We start from the raw sequence: 19,214 nt of genomic DNA, 5'->3' as shown, positions 1-19,214 counted from the left end.
ATGCAGTGGGTGATAGTAGCAGCTTCACCTGACAGGCACCTAGCGATTTGCTCCTGCCATGCACTCTGGCCACAAACTCCCGCCAGCAGCTGAGACCTCCAACTTGAAGGCATAACATTAATGCCATGAAGCTGGGTAACAGAACAGGTCAACTGAATCTTTGCCACTATGGATGAATAAAAGCATGTAGGGATGCCCCAAACCGTAATGTTCATCTAAAGGTGTTTTTTTTTTTTTTCTGAACCAAAAAGGGTCCATGATAGAGGGTGGCTTTATTTGAAGCCAGATCACTTCTTGACTCTGGAAGCAATTAAGTCACAGCTTTTGATGGTTTTATTTTGTGCAGAGAAGCGAGAGAGTGACTTCTATCATGTAATTTCTTTTTTTTTTTTCATTTTTATCATGTCATTTCTATATGAAAGGTCTAGCTTTAAATTCTTAAATTGCTTGGAGCACATGGACCGGACACATGCTAGAAGCAAATAAAGCCTCTGGCCTAGAATTTTTCTGATACAGTAACATACACAAAGAGTTGTATTGGTCAAATAGCTCAAGGAGAGTAGCAGAGAGTTAAAAAGCCTGGGAGAAACAGATATGGGAAAAAATGCTAATAGGCACATAAGAAATGCATCTAGAAATATTACAGTAAAAATAAAAGTGGGGACTCTTTGCTAAACATAATGAAATTCGAAGGAATTTAGACAAAGATCTCAAAGAGCGTGATTGCCATCTATCAGATGGGATTAAGGGACTAAACCTGCTAATTCATTGACAAGCCAACCTCTCATTGTTGTCTTTCGACAGAGAATGACAGACAAATTAATCAGTAAAAACAGTTTTTAGATATTAACTTTAAAAAGGGGAAGAAAGGATAAGTTTCCAAAGGGAAAGAAGTTATTGGAAGCCACCTTGATTTTATGTTGACATCAGGACATTAAAAAAGGAAGAAAAGAAAGAAAGAAGAAAGAAAGAAAGAAAGAAAGAAAGAAAGAAAGAAAGAAAGAAAGAAAGAAAGAAGGAAGGAAGGAAGGAAGGAAGAAGAAAGAAAGAAAGAAAGAAAGAAAAGAAAAAGAAAGAAAGAAAGAAAGAAAGAAAGAAAGAAGAAAGAAAGAAAGAAAGAAAGAAGGAAAGAAAGAAAGAAAGACAAAGATCTACTGACATTGGCAAAACTGAAATGATACTGGGAATACCCAAAGGTCAAATCCAATGAGTTGGATTTGTTGTTACATCAAAAGGTAGGACAAGTTTTAGGAGTTTGGGGGAAGTATCTCTAAGATTTTGCATATCTTAACATTTTGTGGGGAAAATCAGTTCAAGTAGCCCTATTATCCCAGTGCATGTAGAGGCCCCTGGCATATCCCTCTCATAAGCACTCTGTAATGTGTGCACTCTTTCAGGGTCGGTCAAGAGCATGAAGCCAGACTCCTGGTTCTGCAACTTAATAGCTATGTGACCCTAGGCAAATCATATCACCTCTCTGTTCCTTCATTTTTCTAGGAGTATAATGGAGGCAATCGAAGAGGTAACCTCTTAAGATCGGTGTGAAGATTAAATGAAATTATGCTACCAAAGTCCTCGCACAATTCCTGCTGTACAGGAAACACAATAAATGATATATTTCCTGGGACATCTGGGTGGCTCAATTGGTTAAGTGCATCCAACTCTTGGTTTTGGTTCAGGTCATGATCTCTTAGTCCTGGGCTCTGTGCTCAGTGGGGAGCCTGCTTCAGATCTTCTCTCCTTTGCCCCTCCCCTCTGCTCATGTGCACACACATGCACACTCACTCTCTCAAATAAAGTCCTTTTTAAAAATAGTGTTTTTCATTATCATTACGTGCAGTGATATTTTTCACTGTCATGCTCATTTCAAAGGCCTCTTTGTCCTTTTGCTCAACCTGCTTTCTCCCTCCTCTTTCCAAATATCATTCATCCTTATAGTCCCAATTTACGCCTGGTCTGTTCCAAGGAGCCTTAGACATTAGTTTGTATGCACCTCTTCTTCCTCTGAAATCCCTCATCGCTTGTTGTTTGCATGATAGATTTTAGCACTTAAATAAATTCTTTCTTATGTCACACACTTGTCTCATGATAATTAGTCATATCTCTCTGAGTGGATTTAGAATGATAGGCTGAGGGCAATCAGGGTTCCTTAAAAGATTAGATTATCATTTCTCTAAATTATTTCCGTTTTACAGATTCAGTAGTTGAGGCCCAAGGGGTGAAGTATATGCTCTAGGCTCAAAGTCAAACTAAGTGACAGGTCAGTGGGACTCCAAAGGCCATGCCCCACATCGTGTGCTACATGGGCTTTGGAGCCAGGCCAACTTGGGTTTGAATCTCTGATCTTGGGACAATTACTTAACTTCTGTGAGCTTCTTTCTCCTCACCTGTAAAATAGGTTTTTGAAGGATTATTTGAAAGGTTAAATGGAATAATGTACATAAAGCCCCTGTACAGTGCCTAGCATTGTTGAGTAGATGCTCAAAAAAAATGAAAAATAAAAATCAGACCCTTTTCATTCCTTTCTATAACTGTAAGAATAAAGAAGGTACCTTGTAGAGTTTCTAGGCTCCAGGCCTGCATTAAGCAGCAAGGAATAAATACCTGTTTATTGACTCAGAGCAAAGTGGAGGATATTTGCTAATGACGAATGTTAGATCTCTTGTATCCCAAGAGTCTCTGACCTCTGTAGCCCTAAGAACTCATCTTTGTAGCCAAAACCAAGTGGAGACTTTGTGTCCTGTGGACATAGTGACTGAACTTTGGGGAAAGCTTCAGGTTGTGAGATGGTAACTTTCTATTCTACTTTAATTCAACATGTCTTTTGGGCAGCCCCTGGGGTGGCTCAGCCCTTCAGCCCAGGGTATGATCCTGGAGACCCAGAATCAAGTCCCACATCGGGCTCCCTGCATGAAGCCTGCTTCTCCCTCTGCCTCTCTCTCTCATTCATTCTCTCTCTCTCTCTCTCTCGTCTTTCATGAATAAATAAATAAAATTTAAAAAATAAATAAAACTTCCTTTATAAAAAAAATAATTCAACATGCCTTTATTACTAGTCTGAGCACTCTAAAAGACCCTAACACTGTAACAGTGATCAAGAGACAGCTTGCTTGCAAAGAATTCAGACTTACATGGAATAATACATATACTGACAAATATCCTTAACAGATTTTTTGTGCCACAGAGGAAATAGATACAAAGTGGTGTGGAAACACTGGTGGGCAGTCAAGTCTACCTGAGAGATAGAGAAGGATGCCATTTGGTTGGACCTTGTGGGTCAAATGTTTAAAGAGTAAAAATGAGTAAATGCTCCGTTAAAAGTGCTTACAGCCCCGGGGTTTGCTTTACTCTTACTTTTCCCTTAGTTCCTGAATCCTAGAGAGTGAATCAGGCAGTTCTGATACAGTTTTAATGATGTGGATTGTTGCCTACATTCTCAAATTCAGCAAAATGAAAGGGAAGGATTGCGGGAGGCGGAGGTGGGTATGGAAATGCTCCGAAGCACTGAATAATGTGCAAATGCCTCACAGCCACAGTAAGACCATACGAAGAGAGGCATCTTTCCTAAACTGATGGTGACACTAGTATCAAGTCTATTTATACAGCTCAGTAAATAAATACTGCATTAAAAATGTTCACAGCACAGCCTAATAAATCCACAGCCCAGCTCAAGTTTGGCTTATGTAAGCTGAGAGGAATCCTGGCAGACTTCCCTACAGTTTCACCCACTTTGTTTGGAAGTGTGAGATATTAATTAAAGAAAAGCGGGATTATTGCATGCAGGCTGATTTGTGCTGGCAGCAGCTTGCCAGCCATCTGTAATTGGTTAAAAGCAATTTCTTCCTAAAGATCTCCTTTGACTTCAAGCCCTACTCCTCCTCTGCTTAGCCATTGCTAGAGCTTCTCATCTCCTAGCTGGGTCTTCATGATTGGGTCATTGTTTAGGCTCTGGGAAGACTTTTCTACTATAGTGTCAAATTTTGTGTGATTTTGGTTTTTGTGGGTTTTGTTGTGTTTTGGTGGCAAGATAAGTTTATGAGAAAACAGGATCAGATTAGCATATAAGGCAAAAAACACTTGATCAAGGAGTTGCCTTTCTTTGGAGCACAAGAAATCCTACCAGGCCTAAATATGACTGAGCAAAAGAGCAGGTATGTTTTCAAAACAGTTCCTAGAAGTCCTTAGAGTAGGGAAGATAATTTCTAACTCCTTTAGACAGTATCGATAGCTACCTAGCTATTGGCAATTTGAGAAAGTTTGTCTTAGATGGTTTTTTGGTATCTTTCTCCTTTTTCTGTGGTCTGGTTCTGTGTATCCTACCCTTCTAGGTACTGAGTGCTCTCTTGTCCTCTCTTGCCATCCTTCTGCTCTAAATGAAGACTCGTATAGTTGTTTACACCTTAGTATGAATGAGTCTTTAAGCAGGTTCTCTGGTCCTTGAGGTACTTTTATTTATTTTTTAAAAATTTTAAAAAGATTTTATTTATTTATTATATATAGAGAGAGTGCAAGCAGAGGGAGAGGCAGAGGGAGAGAGAGAATATCAAGCAGACTCTGCACTGAGGAGCCTTCTGTGGGACTCGATTTCATGACCCTGAGATCACAACCTGAGCTGGAAATGGGAGTCAGATGTTTGATTGACTGAGCCACCCAGGCATTCCGAGGTGCTTATAAGATTTGATGGTAATGAGAATTACAACCTATAAGGGAGTTGGAGATTTTTTATTAATCAGGTAATCATTGTTTCTTACATAGGGATGCCCTTACCATCCTTGCATGAGGTAACGTTTTAGAAAAGGCTGCTCAATCAGTCCAAGGGGAAGACTGTTCCTGTCTTTATTCTTCATCAGCTATAGATGAAGCCTGTCTCCAAGATTGGGGGGAATGCCTTGGTATCCAATTTCCCTACCCCAGTTTAGAGTCTGGGTGAAATGAGTGAAATTTACTTTTATATGTTTTTGTTGAGATATAATTTACATATCATAAAATTCATCTTTTTAAGGTTTACAACTCAGTGGTTTTTAAAAGTGTATTTCCAGGGTTTTACAAGCATCACCACCAACTAATTCCAAAAAAATTTCACCACCCCAAAAAGAAACCCCATCGGTAACCATGAGCAGTCACCCTCTTATCCCACCTCTCCCCTTAATCTACTTTCCATCTGTCTGATTGTGTGTATTCTGGTCATTTCATGCAAACAGGATCATATGACATGTGGCCTCTTGTGACTAGCTTCTTTCACTTAGCATAAAGTTTAGAAGGTTCATCCATTTGTAGCAAATGTCAGTATTTCATTCCTTTTTATGACCATATCATATCCCATTATATGGATATATCAGATTTTACTTATCCCTACATTGATTGATGGACATTTCTACTTTTTTGGCCATTAATGAATAATGGTGTTATGAATATTTATGGAAAGTTTTTGTATGAATCTATACCTAAGTTCTATTTGGGAAATGTTCAGCTCTAAGCAATTTTTACACCCATATCCTTAATTAGGTTATCACCTCTCTGAGGTAACATATATCATTCCTGTTAATATCACTGGTGCTTGGCACTGCACCCTGAACCCAAGAGGTGCTCAAAATTGTCACTGATGGTGACAATTCAAAGGGCTCGGATTGTGTAAGGATGGAGGAGTTCTGTACTACAGGACTTGGAGAACCTCTGGCTCTGCTAATTCTATTGTGATGGCTGTACACTGGGGGTTTGGCCAGAGGTACAATTCCATCCCCTACGCCTGCAAAAAAAAAGAAAAGTCACCCTTCCTGTGAAGTTTTTCCCAAACCTATGACATAGGATTAGTCTGTAAATTATTTATTCATTTAACGCTGAATTGGTTCTTTGAACAAAGGATTTAGGATCATGGACTTGCCTGGTAGCTCTCTATGTGTATGTTTGTATTACCCTCATTCGATGATGAGCTTTGCAAAGTCAAGGATTCTTTATTACTCATCTTCTGTCCAGAGGACCAGCCTAGCAGCCTCTGTCATCAGAGCTGTGCATTAATTGCTTGTTAACTTGAACGTTATATGGAGCCAGATGGCCATCTAAAAGGAGAGGTGTAAAAAATGCTAACTAGTCATGACAGGAGCCTCCAGATAATTCTCCTGGTTCCCAGAACATACGGTGTGGACTTTTAAGGTTCTCTTTGGCAAGAGTCCCAGAAGATGAATGGATATTATTGAAATCAGTGCTGGATGAGAAAACTGAGTCATTCCACACATTCCCTGTTTTCACTGGGAAAGTGTGCTCTAGGCTCGGCGTCTACATCACTGAGCCTTGGGGATTATCTTCTTCCGGGACATCAAGCCACCTCCTCCTCCAGGAGGCTTTTATCATGGTGTAGAGTTCAGCTTGTGGCCTCCAGAGCCAATCTGCCCGGTTTAAATTCTAGTTCTGTCATGTTCTAGCCACGAACAAGTTATTTAACTTCTCAATGTTTTAGTTGCCCCAGCCAAAACATGGTTTTACAAAGCTGTGGTAAGGCTGGGTAGCATGGCCACCCTGGACGTAAGGCATGATTAGCACTCCATTCCACCCTCATCTCTTTCCTCTCTGAACTCCTCCATTGCTGTGCAGTTTGGTAATTAATTGTTCTCTACTTTTTCTGATAGGGTGATTGTACTTGGCTTCCAATCATGTTCCTGGTGGCCTCACTTCTCCAGAACATACTTGGGAACCAAGAGGTAAGCAAATGACAGCACCACAGTCATCACCATCAAGATAACCAAGCACCCCTCACAGAAATGTCACAGAACCCCGAATTAGAGATGAATGGGCTTTAATAACAAAACCTCTCACACTCTTGGCCTATTAACTCTTAGTTTATGTATGTTTAGAACATCAACTGCTTTAAACAGTTTTAAACACGAGCCCCAGCCCCAGCTTTAAACACGAGCAGTCCATTCTAGAGCATCACCGTCCACCAGAATGTCCTGTGATGGTAGTCTATATCCGTGCTGTCCAGTACTGAAGTCACTTGCCACATAGGACTGCTGACCACTTCAAATAATGGCTAATGTGACTGGAAAACTCCATTGAAATTTTATTTAGTTTTCATTAGTTTAAATTTTAAAAGTCACACGTGGCTAGTGGCTACTGAACTGGGCAGCTTCAGAGCCCAGTACTGTGAGTGCAAGATTCACTTAAACCCTTGGTTTTCCAGAACCATCTAGCCAGAGTTGGTATTGAGAATGGCTTCTGAAATCCTTCCAGATCCTTGATGATTAGACAAAGATTTCATCAACTCAGATGTTTTAAAGACTTTTTCCAATAAAACACATTTCTTGCATATCTGGAAATTCAACTTCACTAAAGAACTCTGAGTTAATCCACATTCTTAATCTGAAAGGCCTCTCCCTTTGGGCCTGTTTATGATACTTTAAATTCTCCTTATTATCCTAAGGGAAGGTCATTTGGCAAAAGTCCTAAAGAGAAAGGTGGGGGCGGCCGGGGTGGGGGGTGTTGTGGTGCTTGGGCTTCTCAGCTTATTAAAGTATTATTGTTATTTAATAACACCTGTCTTCTCTCTCTCTCCATACACACATATGTACATATATGTACGTGTACAGTGGTTCACTCAACATAACCACAAATGCCTTTCTGGAACCTATGCAAAGATGTCAGCAACTTCAAGTAAGAGTGGATGTGTTTGGCCTTGCGCATTCATTGCATATCTCACCAGCTGCTATTTAGAATCGACTCTGGATAGTTTGCATTCTCAGCAGAGAGACAAAGTAGAAAGATATGGACTCCCTCTGGAGTGGGTTTTTAGGGGCACGAGGCCATAGCAAGAAGGAGTGCCCAGAGAGGTGGCACCTCCCAAAGCCCTGAAGTAAAGGTGTTGGTCTGGGAGCTGGAGGTGTGTCCTGGGCCTTGGAGAGCCCAGGTCAGCCTCTTCCCATTTCTGGGCTCTGCTTTCTTCCCCAGCAAGACTGAAGAGCTGCACCAGGCCTGGGATACGATGACCAAGAATAGTTTATAATCCATGCTTGTTACTGCCTTTCCTCCAGAAATATGCCTAGAACAGCCACCCCTGCCCCCAAGGACAGCAGGCTCAATCACTCGGCGGTCCCCGGGCCCCAGCCCATGTCTATCCACCTGGAATCGAGTTGGGATGAACATCAAGGGTATCTCTGGAAGGAAAGGGATCACTGCACTGAGGACGGGTGTGGATGTGGCTGGGGGTGGGCGGCGTGAGGAGGCCTGTCCCAGTCTCTCGGCTCTGGGGAAATTATATTAATATGAGGCACAAGTCTTTCTAGGCCTGGCCTGGAGACCTGCCCCCACCCCTCAGCAGCCTGTCCTCAGCTCTCCGCCCGGCGGCAGAAGAGGACCCCGAAAGCAGGGCTCTGGGGCACAAGCCTTGATCACCAGACCTCCGGGCCGGTTCAGTCAGCAGCTTTCCTTGGGGTCACCACCTTTGTTAGGAGGAAGAAAGGCCCCTCACGGGGCAGGGACCCAGGCTGAATCCTGGGGGAGAGTGGCTGGCCCCGGCTCTGGGAAGGGAAGGCACAGAGAATGAAGTGGGACACTGAGGAACGGCCTGGCCTGCAGGACTGGCTTCACCTGAAGCTGAGCGCCAAGTTCCCTACGTCCACCCCAATGCCCTGGGCATCTAACGGCGTGCGGCAGCACAGAGTCCAGACAACGTTGCTTCTGGCAGGCCCTTTAGGACACTCCCCAGGGGCCAAGAGCAAGGAGCGAACACTGGGTTTCTCACCTCCAGAATAGGGTTCTTTTTGGAGAAGGAGGCAGGGGGTGGTCGCCATTAGCCTCTTCCAGAATCATTGAAAACTGTGGGCCCTCGCCCCTCAAAAACTCCCACATGCACATTCCACATTCTGCAGCCTCTCAGGAGACACACCTGCCTCTCCCCCATGCCCCCCGGGGATGATGCTGCTCGATTGCCCCTTGTCCACTCCATCTGGGAGTGGCCATTAGACTAGACAAACCATGAGAGACTCCTGACTCTGGGAAACAAAGGGTTGCAGAAGGGGAGGCAGGCAGGGGGATAGGGTAACTGGGTGATGGGCATTAAGGAGGGCACTTGATGGGATGAGCACTGGGTGTTACACTATATGTTGGCAAGTTGAATTTAAATAAAATATTTTTCAAAAAGAATGCAGATTCCAGGGGCCCACCCTGGACCTATGGAATCAGAATCCTTGGGTTGTGGGTGGGGGAATCCTGGAATGTGCCCTTGGGATTCCTTTGGGGAGCAAAGCCCTCGAGTGAAAGGAGCCCCTAGAGTAGGATCCCCTTAACAAGCCCCCTGGCTGATTCAGCTGCAGGCAGATGATTAGGGAGGGAGAGAGGGCTGGAAGCTGGCTCACCACCTCACTCTGGAGTACTGAGAAGAGGCTGGGCGCCAGGAATTCTGTGAGCTGGGTGAGGCTTTAGCTCATCCCATGAGGGGCTTAAGGCCTGGTGGCTAAGGTCTGTCCATCTACCTAATTTTAGCTTTTATTAGCATTACAGTGTAGACTTCTGAGCCAAACAAGGGAAAGACCTTCGCGCTTCAAAGTAGTGTATCCACCCACATTGTTGGTGCTGAACAGTTTTATATTGATGGTTTTGCATTTCCTTTACTGAGGTGGCTTGGTTTCTTACTTACAAAAATTAAATATATATATGTATATATTTATATAAATTTTATATATTCATGTACACATTTATTTAAAATATATTTGCTTATATTTACATTTATGTAACAAATATAAATAATATATAAATATAAACAAATATAAATATATAAGATATATATTTATATAACAAATATACATTTATAGTAGTCTATATTTATATAAATATATAAAATTTATTTATTTTCCACACTTGTATTTTTTTCTTAAATAAAAGTGACAGGCTCTTTGCAAAAAAAAAAAAAAAAAAGAAAAAAATTCGAACATTACAGAAATGCCTCCCCCACATGGCCAACGTTGGTCCTACTTCTCAGAGATGATTCTTACTGAAAAAATAGCATTATCAAAGCAGGAGCTGCATAATCAAACTTGAGTACTCACTGCATATCAGGCAGTGGACCAGGGGCTGTACATACATCACCCATTTAAACCTCAAGACAACCTGATGGGGTAGGCATTGCTGTCTTATTAGGGATGGGGAAATTTTGTATACATGCATATGTATATGTACACACCGGTAATTTGTTTTTGCAAAAAAGGGCAATGTCACACCTACGATTCTGCAACTTGCTTTTTTCATTCTTACTATATTGTGAACATTTTTTTCCATGTCCGCACATGTAGAACATCTAACATCTGCAGAGGATCCATCCAATTACACGAAGTCCTCATAATTCAGCAATCCCCGAATAATTTTTTTTTTATTCCAAACGATGCTCCAGTGAACGTGAAAAAACGAAAAAAACGATGTGTTGTGTGAGTACACATTATTCACACAGTAGGACAAATTTCTGGAAGCAGAAACAGTAGGTGAATATGCCCACATCAGATCATTATGGTTGTGCATCTTGACCTGATACAATGCTATATGTCAATTACATTTTAATAAAACAAAGGAAAAACCAGATTCTTCAGTCTGGCTTAAAAAAAGAAACAGTAGGTAAGAATCTTCAGACAATCTGGATAACAGATCTTTATTTGAATGTGACTTCTATCTGCTGAAGGTCTTTTCAAACCTAAGTCCAAATACAAGGTGAGGATCAAGACATCTGTTTCTCAGAGCTGGTTTTAAATTCTTGGTTCTGCCACTAAACAGCTACGAAACTGGGAACCACAGAAGAAATATCTTATTATTATTACTGTTATTTTTTGACATACTATGGCACAACAGAGTGATCCAGCAATTCCATACGTTATGCTCTGCTCAACATGGTAAGTGCAGTCACCATACAACATTACTGAAGTATTATTGACTTTATTCCCCAAGCTGTATTTTTCATCCCTGAGATGTACTTATTTTGTAACTGGAAGTTTGTACCGCTTAATCTCCTTCTCTTTCTTTGCCCGTGCCCCGATCCCCTCCTCTCTGGCAACCACCACTTTGTTCTCTGTATTAATGAATCTGTTTCTGTTTTGCTTGTTTTATTAAACATTTGGAGCCTTGACGTCTTCCTGCACAAAATGACAACATGGTAAGATATATTTTCTGAAGCTTCCTTATGCTCCAGCTTTCCCATATTTGATTAGTCCTTTCACTCTCCACCTTTGTTTTTCTGCATATGAGAAAAGATTTGATGTTTTTGGCCTCGTAGGATCAATTAATTAATGAATCAATTGGTTAAGACCTTTCAAACGTAGAAGCGCTAAGTCGTTGCCTTAATTACTCATAGAGAAAACAGATCTTTGCTGCAGATGACCTACTGCTTTGACTTCTAGAATAGTTACTGGGCCTTTAAGAAAACAAGATAATTACTGAATCCAAGAGGCCACTCAGCATTTTGCACCATGGGCATGACAAGTAGTGGGAAGTGTTTGGGAGGGCTGATACGGTATCACTTCTCTTGGGAATCTTGTCTTCCTGGAATGAGCACTTCCAACTCTATGTTCCCTAACAAAGAAGGGATTGTGTGGACCACAACTTCATAGAACACACAATGCATTTTAGATGAGGGACTTACCCAATCTCTGTGTTGTGTGGGACAAAGTCTGAGATAAAAAGGCCTTACATTTCCTCTGTGTTCCATAGTCATTCTCCCCCTTGGCTCTCTCAACATCCCCGATGCAACAGCCAGAGAGGTGAGTTATTCCCGCTATTAGATACGGATGCAGAAAATCAGAGAGGTGTGCTGACTCGCCTCATCTCACACAGAGGTGTGAGGTGGAGCCTCTGCAGAGTCCAGGGCCCATCCTTGCTCCTCTGTGGTGGGTCCTAGCATGCTACTCTCCAGTTCCTTTATGCTGATTCTTTTTAATGGCTGGAGTCCTCTTCAGTGTCCTCTCCGGTCCAGACTTAACCAGTTTTAAGGGTTCGCATTTTAAGGGGCACATGCAGGCTACAGCATGGAATTTCTCTGAATTTGGGATCCGGCCAATGGTGAGTTTTATTTTCTAAAATACAAATAAGAAGGAAATCAAATGACTAAAGATTATCCATAGGATTGTTTGTTCTCAGGCTGTCCTCATTAACACCCTTTGAAGCTGGCTTTGAAGAAAAATCCTATGATGAACCACAATATCTAGGTCAGAGGAAGCCAGGATGAGCTGTATATTCAGGTGAAAGATTTTTATTCCCTGGGTGGTCACTGGCCTGAGTCTTTTTGGTAGATTCGAGAAAGCACCGATGATGCCTGATGGGCCCAGTTGCACCAGGAAACAAAAGCCTCTTGAAATAGAAAATACAGATGAAACCATACAAAACCAGCCCCTGAAAAGATTGGGGGAAAATTGAGGTTTGATGTGTCTCTTGTAATCTAGCATTTCCTCCTTTTTTTTTTTTTTTTTGAGATTTTATTTATTTATTCATGAGAGACAGAGAAAGGCAGACACATAGGCAGAGGGAGAAGCTGGCTCCCTGAGGGGAGCTTGATGTGGGACTTGATCCCAGGACCCCAGGATCACACCCTATTCACACAAAGGGAGATGTTCAACCACTGAGCCACCCAGATGCCCCTCCACCTTTTTTTTTTTTTTTTTTTTTAAATACAAACCCCTTCTCCTCCTCCTTTTAAAACCTCACATGGCCTCCTCTCCGTGTCCCTATTCCATCCCCAAGCCAAACTCCTTGCCTCTCAACGGTAGCCCAACAGGAGGGAAAGTAGATCTGATTGGTCCAAATGCTCTAAAACAACAGGGGCCCTTGGCTGCCCCTCCTTTGGTTCCACAATTCCCTTCTTCCAACCTTCTTTTCAATCAGCTATTTAGATTTTTAAAAAGAACTGGATATCCATTTTAACATAAACAATAGTCAGTAATGGTAGAGTGGGAAAGTAGAAGTTTTTGACCTCCCAGATAACCATGTTGGCAAACACCCCATCTTTCTCCATAGCATCTGATTGTGATCCAGTAGAAAGGGGTCGGTGGAATCAGCATAGGAGAAAGACTGTCATTCCCTCCCATGCAAGTGACTTCACAGTCTAGAAAGGCAGTCTTGATAAACAGCAGTCAGTGGTGCCCAGGTGGAGTTCCTGGATTTGCTCCCAGGCAAAAATCCATGTTTTGACTTCAGAGCTGATGGCCGGATCTTTGGGTGGGAGTAGTTTGGTAGCTTTCAGAAGATTCTATTGAACCCTTGGCCCCAGTGTGAGTTTCTGGCAGAGGAAAGTTTTTATAGTCACCTGATTGTTGGACTGAGCCCATGAAACCTAGTTCTTTTCCAAACTCCTACTCGGTCTTCAAAACCCAAGACAGACACTACCCTTCTCCAAGACACTTTTCTGGCCTTCCTCAAATAGATTCACTCCTTTTTTTCTTTCTGGTGCTGTGGCCCTCTGTTCACATCTTAGGGCACACACTGTATAGTAACTAGCACATAACATGCCTGTTTGAATCATAAGATGTGAGCTCCTCAAACTTCAGCTGAAGCCATTTATTTTGCTCTAGGACTTAGCCCAGGATCCAGCATACACGAGATATTCAATAAATGGTGAATAAGTGACTGGATGAAGGAGTGAGTCCTTGCTTTGCCACTAACTAGTTATATTCCTTAGAAATTTATTCATCTTTGCTGGCTTTTCCCATTTAGGTAATATGGATAACACCATTTGTTTAACCAATGAGATTATTGTGTAATGCAGAAGAGATAACACCTATAGATTCATAAGCTCTCAGAGCTGGAAGAAATTTGAGAGATCTAACAGAGTGGTTTTTAGGAATTTTAAGCAAAGGAAACATTTCTTCAAGGAGAGCTAACAGAGCCAACATAGAAAACAGATAAATGATAAATATAGATTGTTTTCATTGAAGTCTTTCATATTTTACCCTTCCTCATCTCTTCCTCAACTCCTCGTTCTCTTACAAGCCCGGGAAACACGGTTTGAAAACCAACTATCAGGCGCCCAGGTGGCTCAGTTGGTTAAGCATCTGCCTTCAGTTCAGGTCCTGAGCCCATGGTCCTGGGATCCAGCCCCACATTGTGCTCCCAGCTCAGCAGGGAGTCTGACTGTGCCTTTTCCTTTGCCCCTCCCCCTGCTTGTGTGCACGCCCTCTCTGTAAAATAAATAAATAAAATCTTAAAAATTAAAGAAAAGAAAACCATCTTAGTGTAGGAAAAAAAAAGCCAAAGCCCAGAGGAGAAAGTGATTTTCCTAAGGTCATGTGGCATGTTAGAAATAAACATAGGCCAGGGAAGGAATCTGCCCCACGGAGACCCTACTCATAGGCAGAGCCATGGCTAGGCCTTTGAAAACATACATCATTAATACATACTCACACATTTTGTTTAATTCTTACAATAACTGTGAGGGAGGTATGGTGAGGCCCATTTCTCAGATGAGGTGTCTAAAGAGTAAAAAAGGTGACCCTGGCCAACATTCCCCAGCCAATAGTTGGAGAAGTAAAAGCAGTAATGCTATGGAGCACCTAGTGGGTGCCAGTCCCATTTGTAAGCATGTGACAGATATTATCACACTTAATTCTCCAAAGAGTATTATCCTTACTCCCAATTTTGCAGAAGAGAAAGCCAAGGCACAAATTGGCCAGAGGAGAGGAAACACAAACCCTGAGCCAATGCGATTCCCTTGCAAGTTCCTTCTGCCATCTTCATGCTGTGTCTGAGGTCTTGGATCCTGATGGTTAGTCTCCTACCTGGGGGCCCTCTCCAGATACTACTATATGTGAAAGAATTTTGAAAAGTTTCTAAAATAACATTGTGTGACTTACATGTATACTGTTCAGATTCCACCCAAGACTTTGATCTTATTCCCAGCCAGGGCTGGTCAGCAAGACTCACCTCCTTCTTGACAGACCGGCTGAGAAATAAGGAGGCCTCGTCCAGGCCCTGGGGCTTCAGGTCATTCACGGCCAAGAGGTGATCGCCATGAGAAAATATACATCCCAGGCGCGGGGGGCCTTGCCACTGAGCCACACTGCAATGGGACACAGCATTCAATGCAAGTGTGAGACTGTGCTCACAGGACGCAGATTGGGGTTCCCTCATTATCATCATCAGCTTCTTCAGCCATGTTGCACCCTATCTGAGGCTGACAAACTCCCACCTCCACTTTCTCTCATTACTCTCCCCTTCCCCTGGACTTCTATTGCATGGTGGGAACACCCACTTATTGTATATTTCAGTAACATGCATTTTATATTTGCTTGTTTATGTGGCTGTCTTTTTTCCCAGGCTATGAGACCCCAGACATCTAGTGCTACCTTCAAAAAAAATTTTTATAGCTATGTAATTCCAAGAAGGTGTTTAATAAGTATTTATTGAGAGTGAGCACATGATGATTATACAATGACTATCTAATGAACAATAAATGAACTCATGAATGGGCAAGCTCAGGTACAGAGAAGTCTACAGTCTCAGTCAAGTATTAATTGAGCCTCTGAGAGTATAGGGAATTTGGAAAAGTGGAAGACGGTGTTTCCTGCCCTCTTATATAACTTGTCATCCCTTTACATTAAAGGGCTTTCTTGCCTTGTAAAAATGCAATCTTCCACCAAAATAAATTACAAAGTTTTAAAAATGATGTACAATTACGTAAACAGTGCTGATTTTAAGAAAATTCTCTCTTTTGTATCTGTCCTTGACCAACTGGTATCTGGAAGTCTTTGACCTTGGTCCACCCTTTTCTTTTAGACCTTATATCCTTGTTGACTTCATTAACGTCATTCATTTATCAGATAATCACTGCTCATTGATTGGGAATAATTTCCTTGGGCCATACCTATTCCTTTCTGCTTTTCCTTACCTTCAAAGAATCAGACACTTGCTGCTGACTGTACTTGTGGGTCCTCCTATCTGCAACCCACTTCCCAGCTCCAACAGCAACACCCTTATTTCTTCCTCAACCAAAGACCTCTGGTGATCACAGCAACACCACAGTCCAAGCTCTCTGTTTTGCCACATACAGAGTTTTAAGATATAATTGTCATCTCCCTATCTTCCAACCCCACTTATAATCAAGAATCCTCAGATCTCCAACCTACCATATCCGTCCTGCAGCTTCTGTGAGAGTGAGATAATTGATGATGTCAGAAGGAGAAAGGAACACACTTAGTTTCTCCACTTGGTCTTCATCAGGGATGTTACTATGAGATAAAATGTGAAAGGCACATCAGGAAACTGTCTCTGGCTCTAAACTGTACTTTCTGAGTATACTTTGGCCTCCTACACCTAAGATGGTATTTTCCAGTTTAAGATTGTCCCCCAAATTTGGAGACTATGAATTTGTTACTCATTAATGCCCTCCCACCCCTCTTGGAATGTGGTAGTGGATGGCAGACAGTGGTGTAAGAAATGGACTGTTTTTTTTTTTTTTTTTAAGAAATGGACTAAGTTGATTATATATCACATCCATCTGCTCATTTCTCCATAGAAATGATTCTATAGAAGACGACCCTGGAAAGAGTTAAAATGGAGAACAATCTCATCTTGGCATCACTTAAAACCTACATGTCACCCTCCTATTCTATACCCAAACCTCATGCAATTTATGTGCCCATAATTTTAACGGTAGACATTGGGTGACATGCTACCTAGTTCGGTGTGATCCAAAGTTCCAGGGCCTGAAAGACTAGCCAAGGGAGAACTTTTAGAACTATTTGAAAATGCTACCCACAGCCCAGGGGACCACTTTGCTTCCAGCTCCGTTACTCACTGTCCTTGGACACCACATCAGAGAGAAAGGGAAGCTGGTCAAAATGTTGGCTGACTTGGAGATTTTTAGGAACTACTTTAAAATTCAAACTCTGAGTAAAAAAAAAAAAAAGGAAGGCTGCCTTGCTCTAAGGGCCCAGAAAGTTTTAGAAATTAGAGCTTTACTTGATTAGTATAGATAATTGCACAACAGTAAGTGAGGCCAGCTCCTTTCTGTCATTTGTGGTTTGTGCTTCCATATTGGCAGGTGGAAGACAAGAGTCCTTTTGTGAGCCCTGTTCTTGCAAGTGAAGCCTCTCATTCTGGATCTCTGGAAGGGCCTGGGATTCCTCTTTGTTATCAGCAGACTCGTGGGATGTCTCTCTGAAAAAACTAGCGTATAAGAAGTTAATACAATAACCCTCCTTCAGCATGTCTGTTTTCAACTTCCTATGGTGTGTGAATCAGATTTCGGTAATTAGGAGTCATGTGAAAATTAACAAGTGGGCAGCCCGGGTGGCTCAGCGGTTTAACACTGCCTTCAGCCCAGGGCCTGATCCTGGAGACCCGGGATCAAGTCCCACGTCAGGCTCCTTGTGCGGAGCCTGCTTCTCCCTCTGCCTGTGTCTCTGCCTCTCTCTCTCTCTCTCTCTCTCTCTGTGTCTCTTATGAATAAATAAATAAAATCTTAAGAAAAGAAAACTAACAAGGTCTTTAAGTATGTGCCCAACCCTCAGAATCACAGAATCAAATTCAACAAACTTTCCTTCTGAAATGGATATGGAGGCAAAATAACCCTTTACAGTGGGAGGGCATGGAAGGCAGAAGTGAGAGCATGAGACATAAATTCAGAATAGAAAATAAAAAAATAAATAAAAATAAAATTAAAAAAAAGAATAGAAAATAAGTTCCCCGGGGGACAGAATATGGCCTGAGGAGGTCACTAAATGGCTCTCAGTGGGTGGAGAAGCCATTCTCACTTCTTTTTGTGTTGGAATTATGGAATAATGTGTTGAACTTGGTCTATGGTAATGCTTCTTTATATTAATATATCAACAGTAATTTTTCTATAAAAGTGCATTAGCTAAAATCAATTTTAAGAAGATGGCAATTTTAGGGGTGTCTGGGTAGCTCAGTCAGTTCAGCAGCTGTCTTTGGATCAGGTCACGATCCCAGGGTCCTGCGATCAAGCCCTGAGTTGGTCTCCCTGCTCAGTGGGTAGTCTGCTTCTCCCTCTGCCTCTCCTCCTTGCTAGAACTCTCTCTCTCATAAATAAATAAATAAATAAATAAATAAATAAATAAATAAATAATAATAAATATTTTTTAAAAAAAGAATCGTTAGGGAAAAAAAAGAACATGGCAATTTTACCTACCAGGATTTCATTGACATGTAATGATGCTCAGTTCTCTCAATGAATTGATCTGGACTACCAGGTTCAGGAGATTCACCAGAATCACTGGAAGCAATAAAAGAATCCAACTGCAGACAAGAGGAACAGGTGTAAGGATGCAAATCCACCAATAATCGATACCTTTTTACCCCTTCCATGATGGTGCTGGGCCCTGAAATAGTAAGTACATCCACCATTGGATGAACAGTGGTGCTCATTCTTGGAGACTGAATTGGTAGAGGTTCCCCAGCACAAAGTCTGTTTTCTCCTCCTGGTTTCTCCCAGTGCTTCTGATATGGTGTTTTATCAGACTACATTGCTATTTAGTTTTCCATTTCATCAGTAGGCACTTCATGATATAAACTCTTTTTCCCAACCAGTGCTACTGTAGAATCATGTCACCTGGCTGGGTCAGAGGCTCCCACAAACACAGAGCTGGCCTCAGGCTATTCTGCTCACAGGCTAGCCAAGTTGCTTCAAGGAGCTGTAAAGGTCCTAGCAAATATTGGCCCCAGGAGGCTCTCAACTAGCCCCTCATAGCTAGGTCATTTTGGGGGGGGGGGGTGAGGGGGGGATGATTGCTCAAAAACCCTGAGGGCTTTTAACTGCCTGCCCAACAGATCAATCATTAACCCATAATTGGAAAAATCCATTTCAGTCAAGCCAGTCTTCCTGCTGCTCCCCATGTGAATGGTGGGCTTCCAGAGCCAGCTTTCATGCTACTGGCTTCACCTGGAGTGCCCCCTCTCCTCTGGCCTTGTGAGGCCCCACAGCCCCCTCTGACCACCTCAGCCATTGCCAGTCTCCTTCTTCTCTGAACTTCTACTGCATAGTTTTGTACTTAATTTTGGGGGGAGTATTTTTTCAATGGTTTTTCAGCTTCGTTTTCGCGGGCCTTCTGTCTGGAAATCACCTCGCCTGCCTTCCTTCCCTCATGCCCTCCACGCATATTACAAGCATCTCTCTTCAGCGCGGAGCCCTTTCTGTGTCATATGGTGGCTGGCTCCTGTTCAAGCGTCAACACTGTGAGCATGTCACCTGGGCCTGATTCATTGCTCTGTGCCACTGAACCCAGCCTAGCGCCTCTCAG

The 19,214-nt window shown here is 42.3% G+C and overlaps 1 protein-coding gene and 1 long non-coding RNA gene across 10 annotated transcripts in view; one reads left to right on the top strand and one right to left on the bottom strand.

Moving 5' to 3' along the window:
* Nucleotides 1–19,214, bottom strand: part of PLEKHS1 (pleckstrin homology domain containing S1) — a 35,576-nt gene that overhangs the window by 9,464 nt on the left and 6,898 nt on the right. For 3 of the 9 annotated variants that reach the window (XM_038578844.1, XM_038578839.1, XM_038578840.1), the window contains 5 exons: nucleotides 18,107–18,213; nucleotides 16,918–17,124; nucleotides 16,083–16,184; nucleotides 14,881–15,016; nucleotides 9,810–12,041 (listed from right to left, as the gene is read on the bottom strand). In XM_038578844.1, the coding sequence (XP_038434772.1) occupies nucleotides 11,871–12,041; nucleotides 14,881–15,016; nucleotides 16,083–16,184; nucleotides 16,918–17,124; nucleotides 18,107–18,213 (723 nt within the window). In that variant the 3' untranslated portion in view covers nucleotides 9,810–11,870. Of the gene's footprint in view, nucleotides 1–9,809; nucleotides 12,042–14,880; nucleotides 15,017–16,082; nucleotides 16,185–16,917; nucleotides 17,125–18,106; nucleotides 18,214–19,214 lie in introns of those variants that run through there. The other 6 variants (XM_038578843.1, XM_038578841.1, XM_038578842.1 and 3 more) reach the window with 4 other exon arrangements.
* On the top strand, nucleotides 1,117–9,715 carry LOC119866594. Its single transcript, XR_005380629.1, has 3 exons — nucleotides 1,117–1,235; nucleotides 6,624–6,695; nucleotides 7,581–9,715. It is a non-coding gene; the product is annotated as an uncharacterized LOC119866594 (long non-coding RNA).

Source organism: Canis lupus, chromosome 28 (genome assembly GCF_011100685.1).
Source record: "Canis lupus familiaris isolate Mischka breed German Shepherd chromosome 28, alternate assembly UU_Cfam_GSD_1.0, whole genome shotgun sequence".
Taxonomy (NCBI): domain Eukaryota; kingdom Metazoa; phylum Chordata; class Mammalia; order Carnivora; family Canidae; genus Canis; species Canis lupus.
Note: the sequence above shows the minus strand (reverse complement) of the source record. Positions and strands in the feature narration are given on the sequence as shown.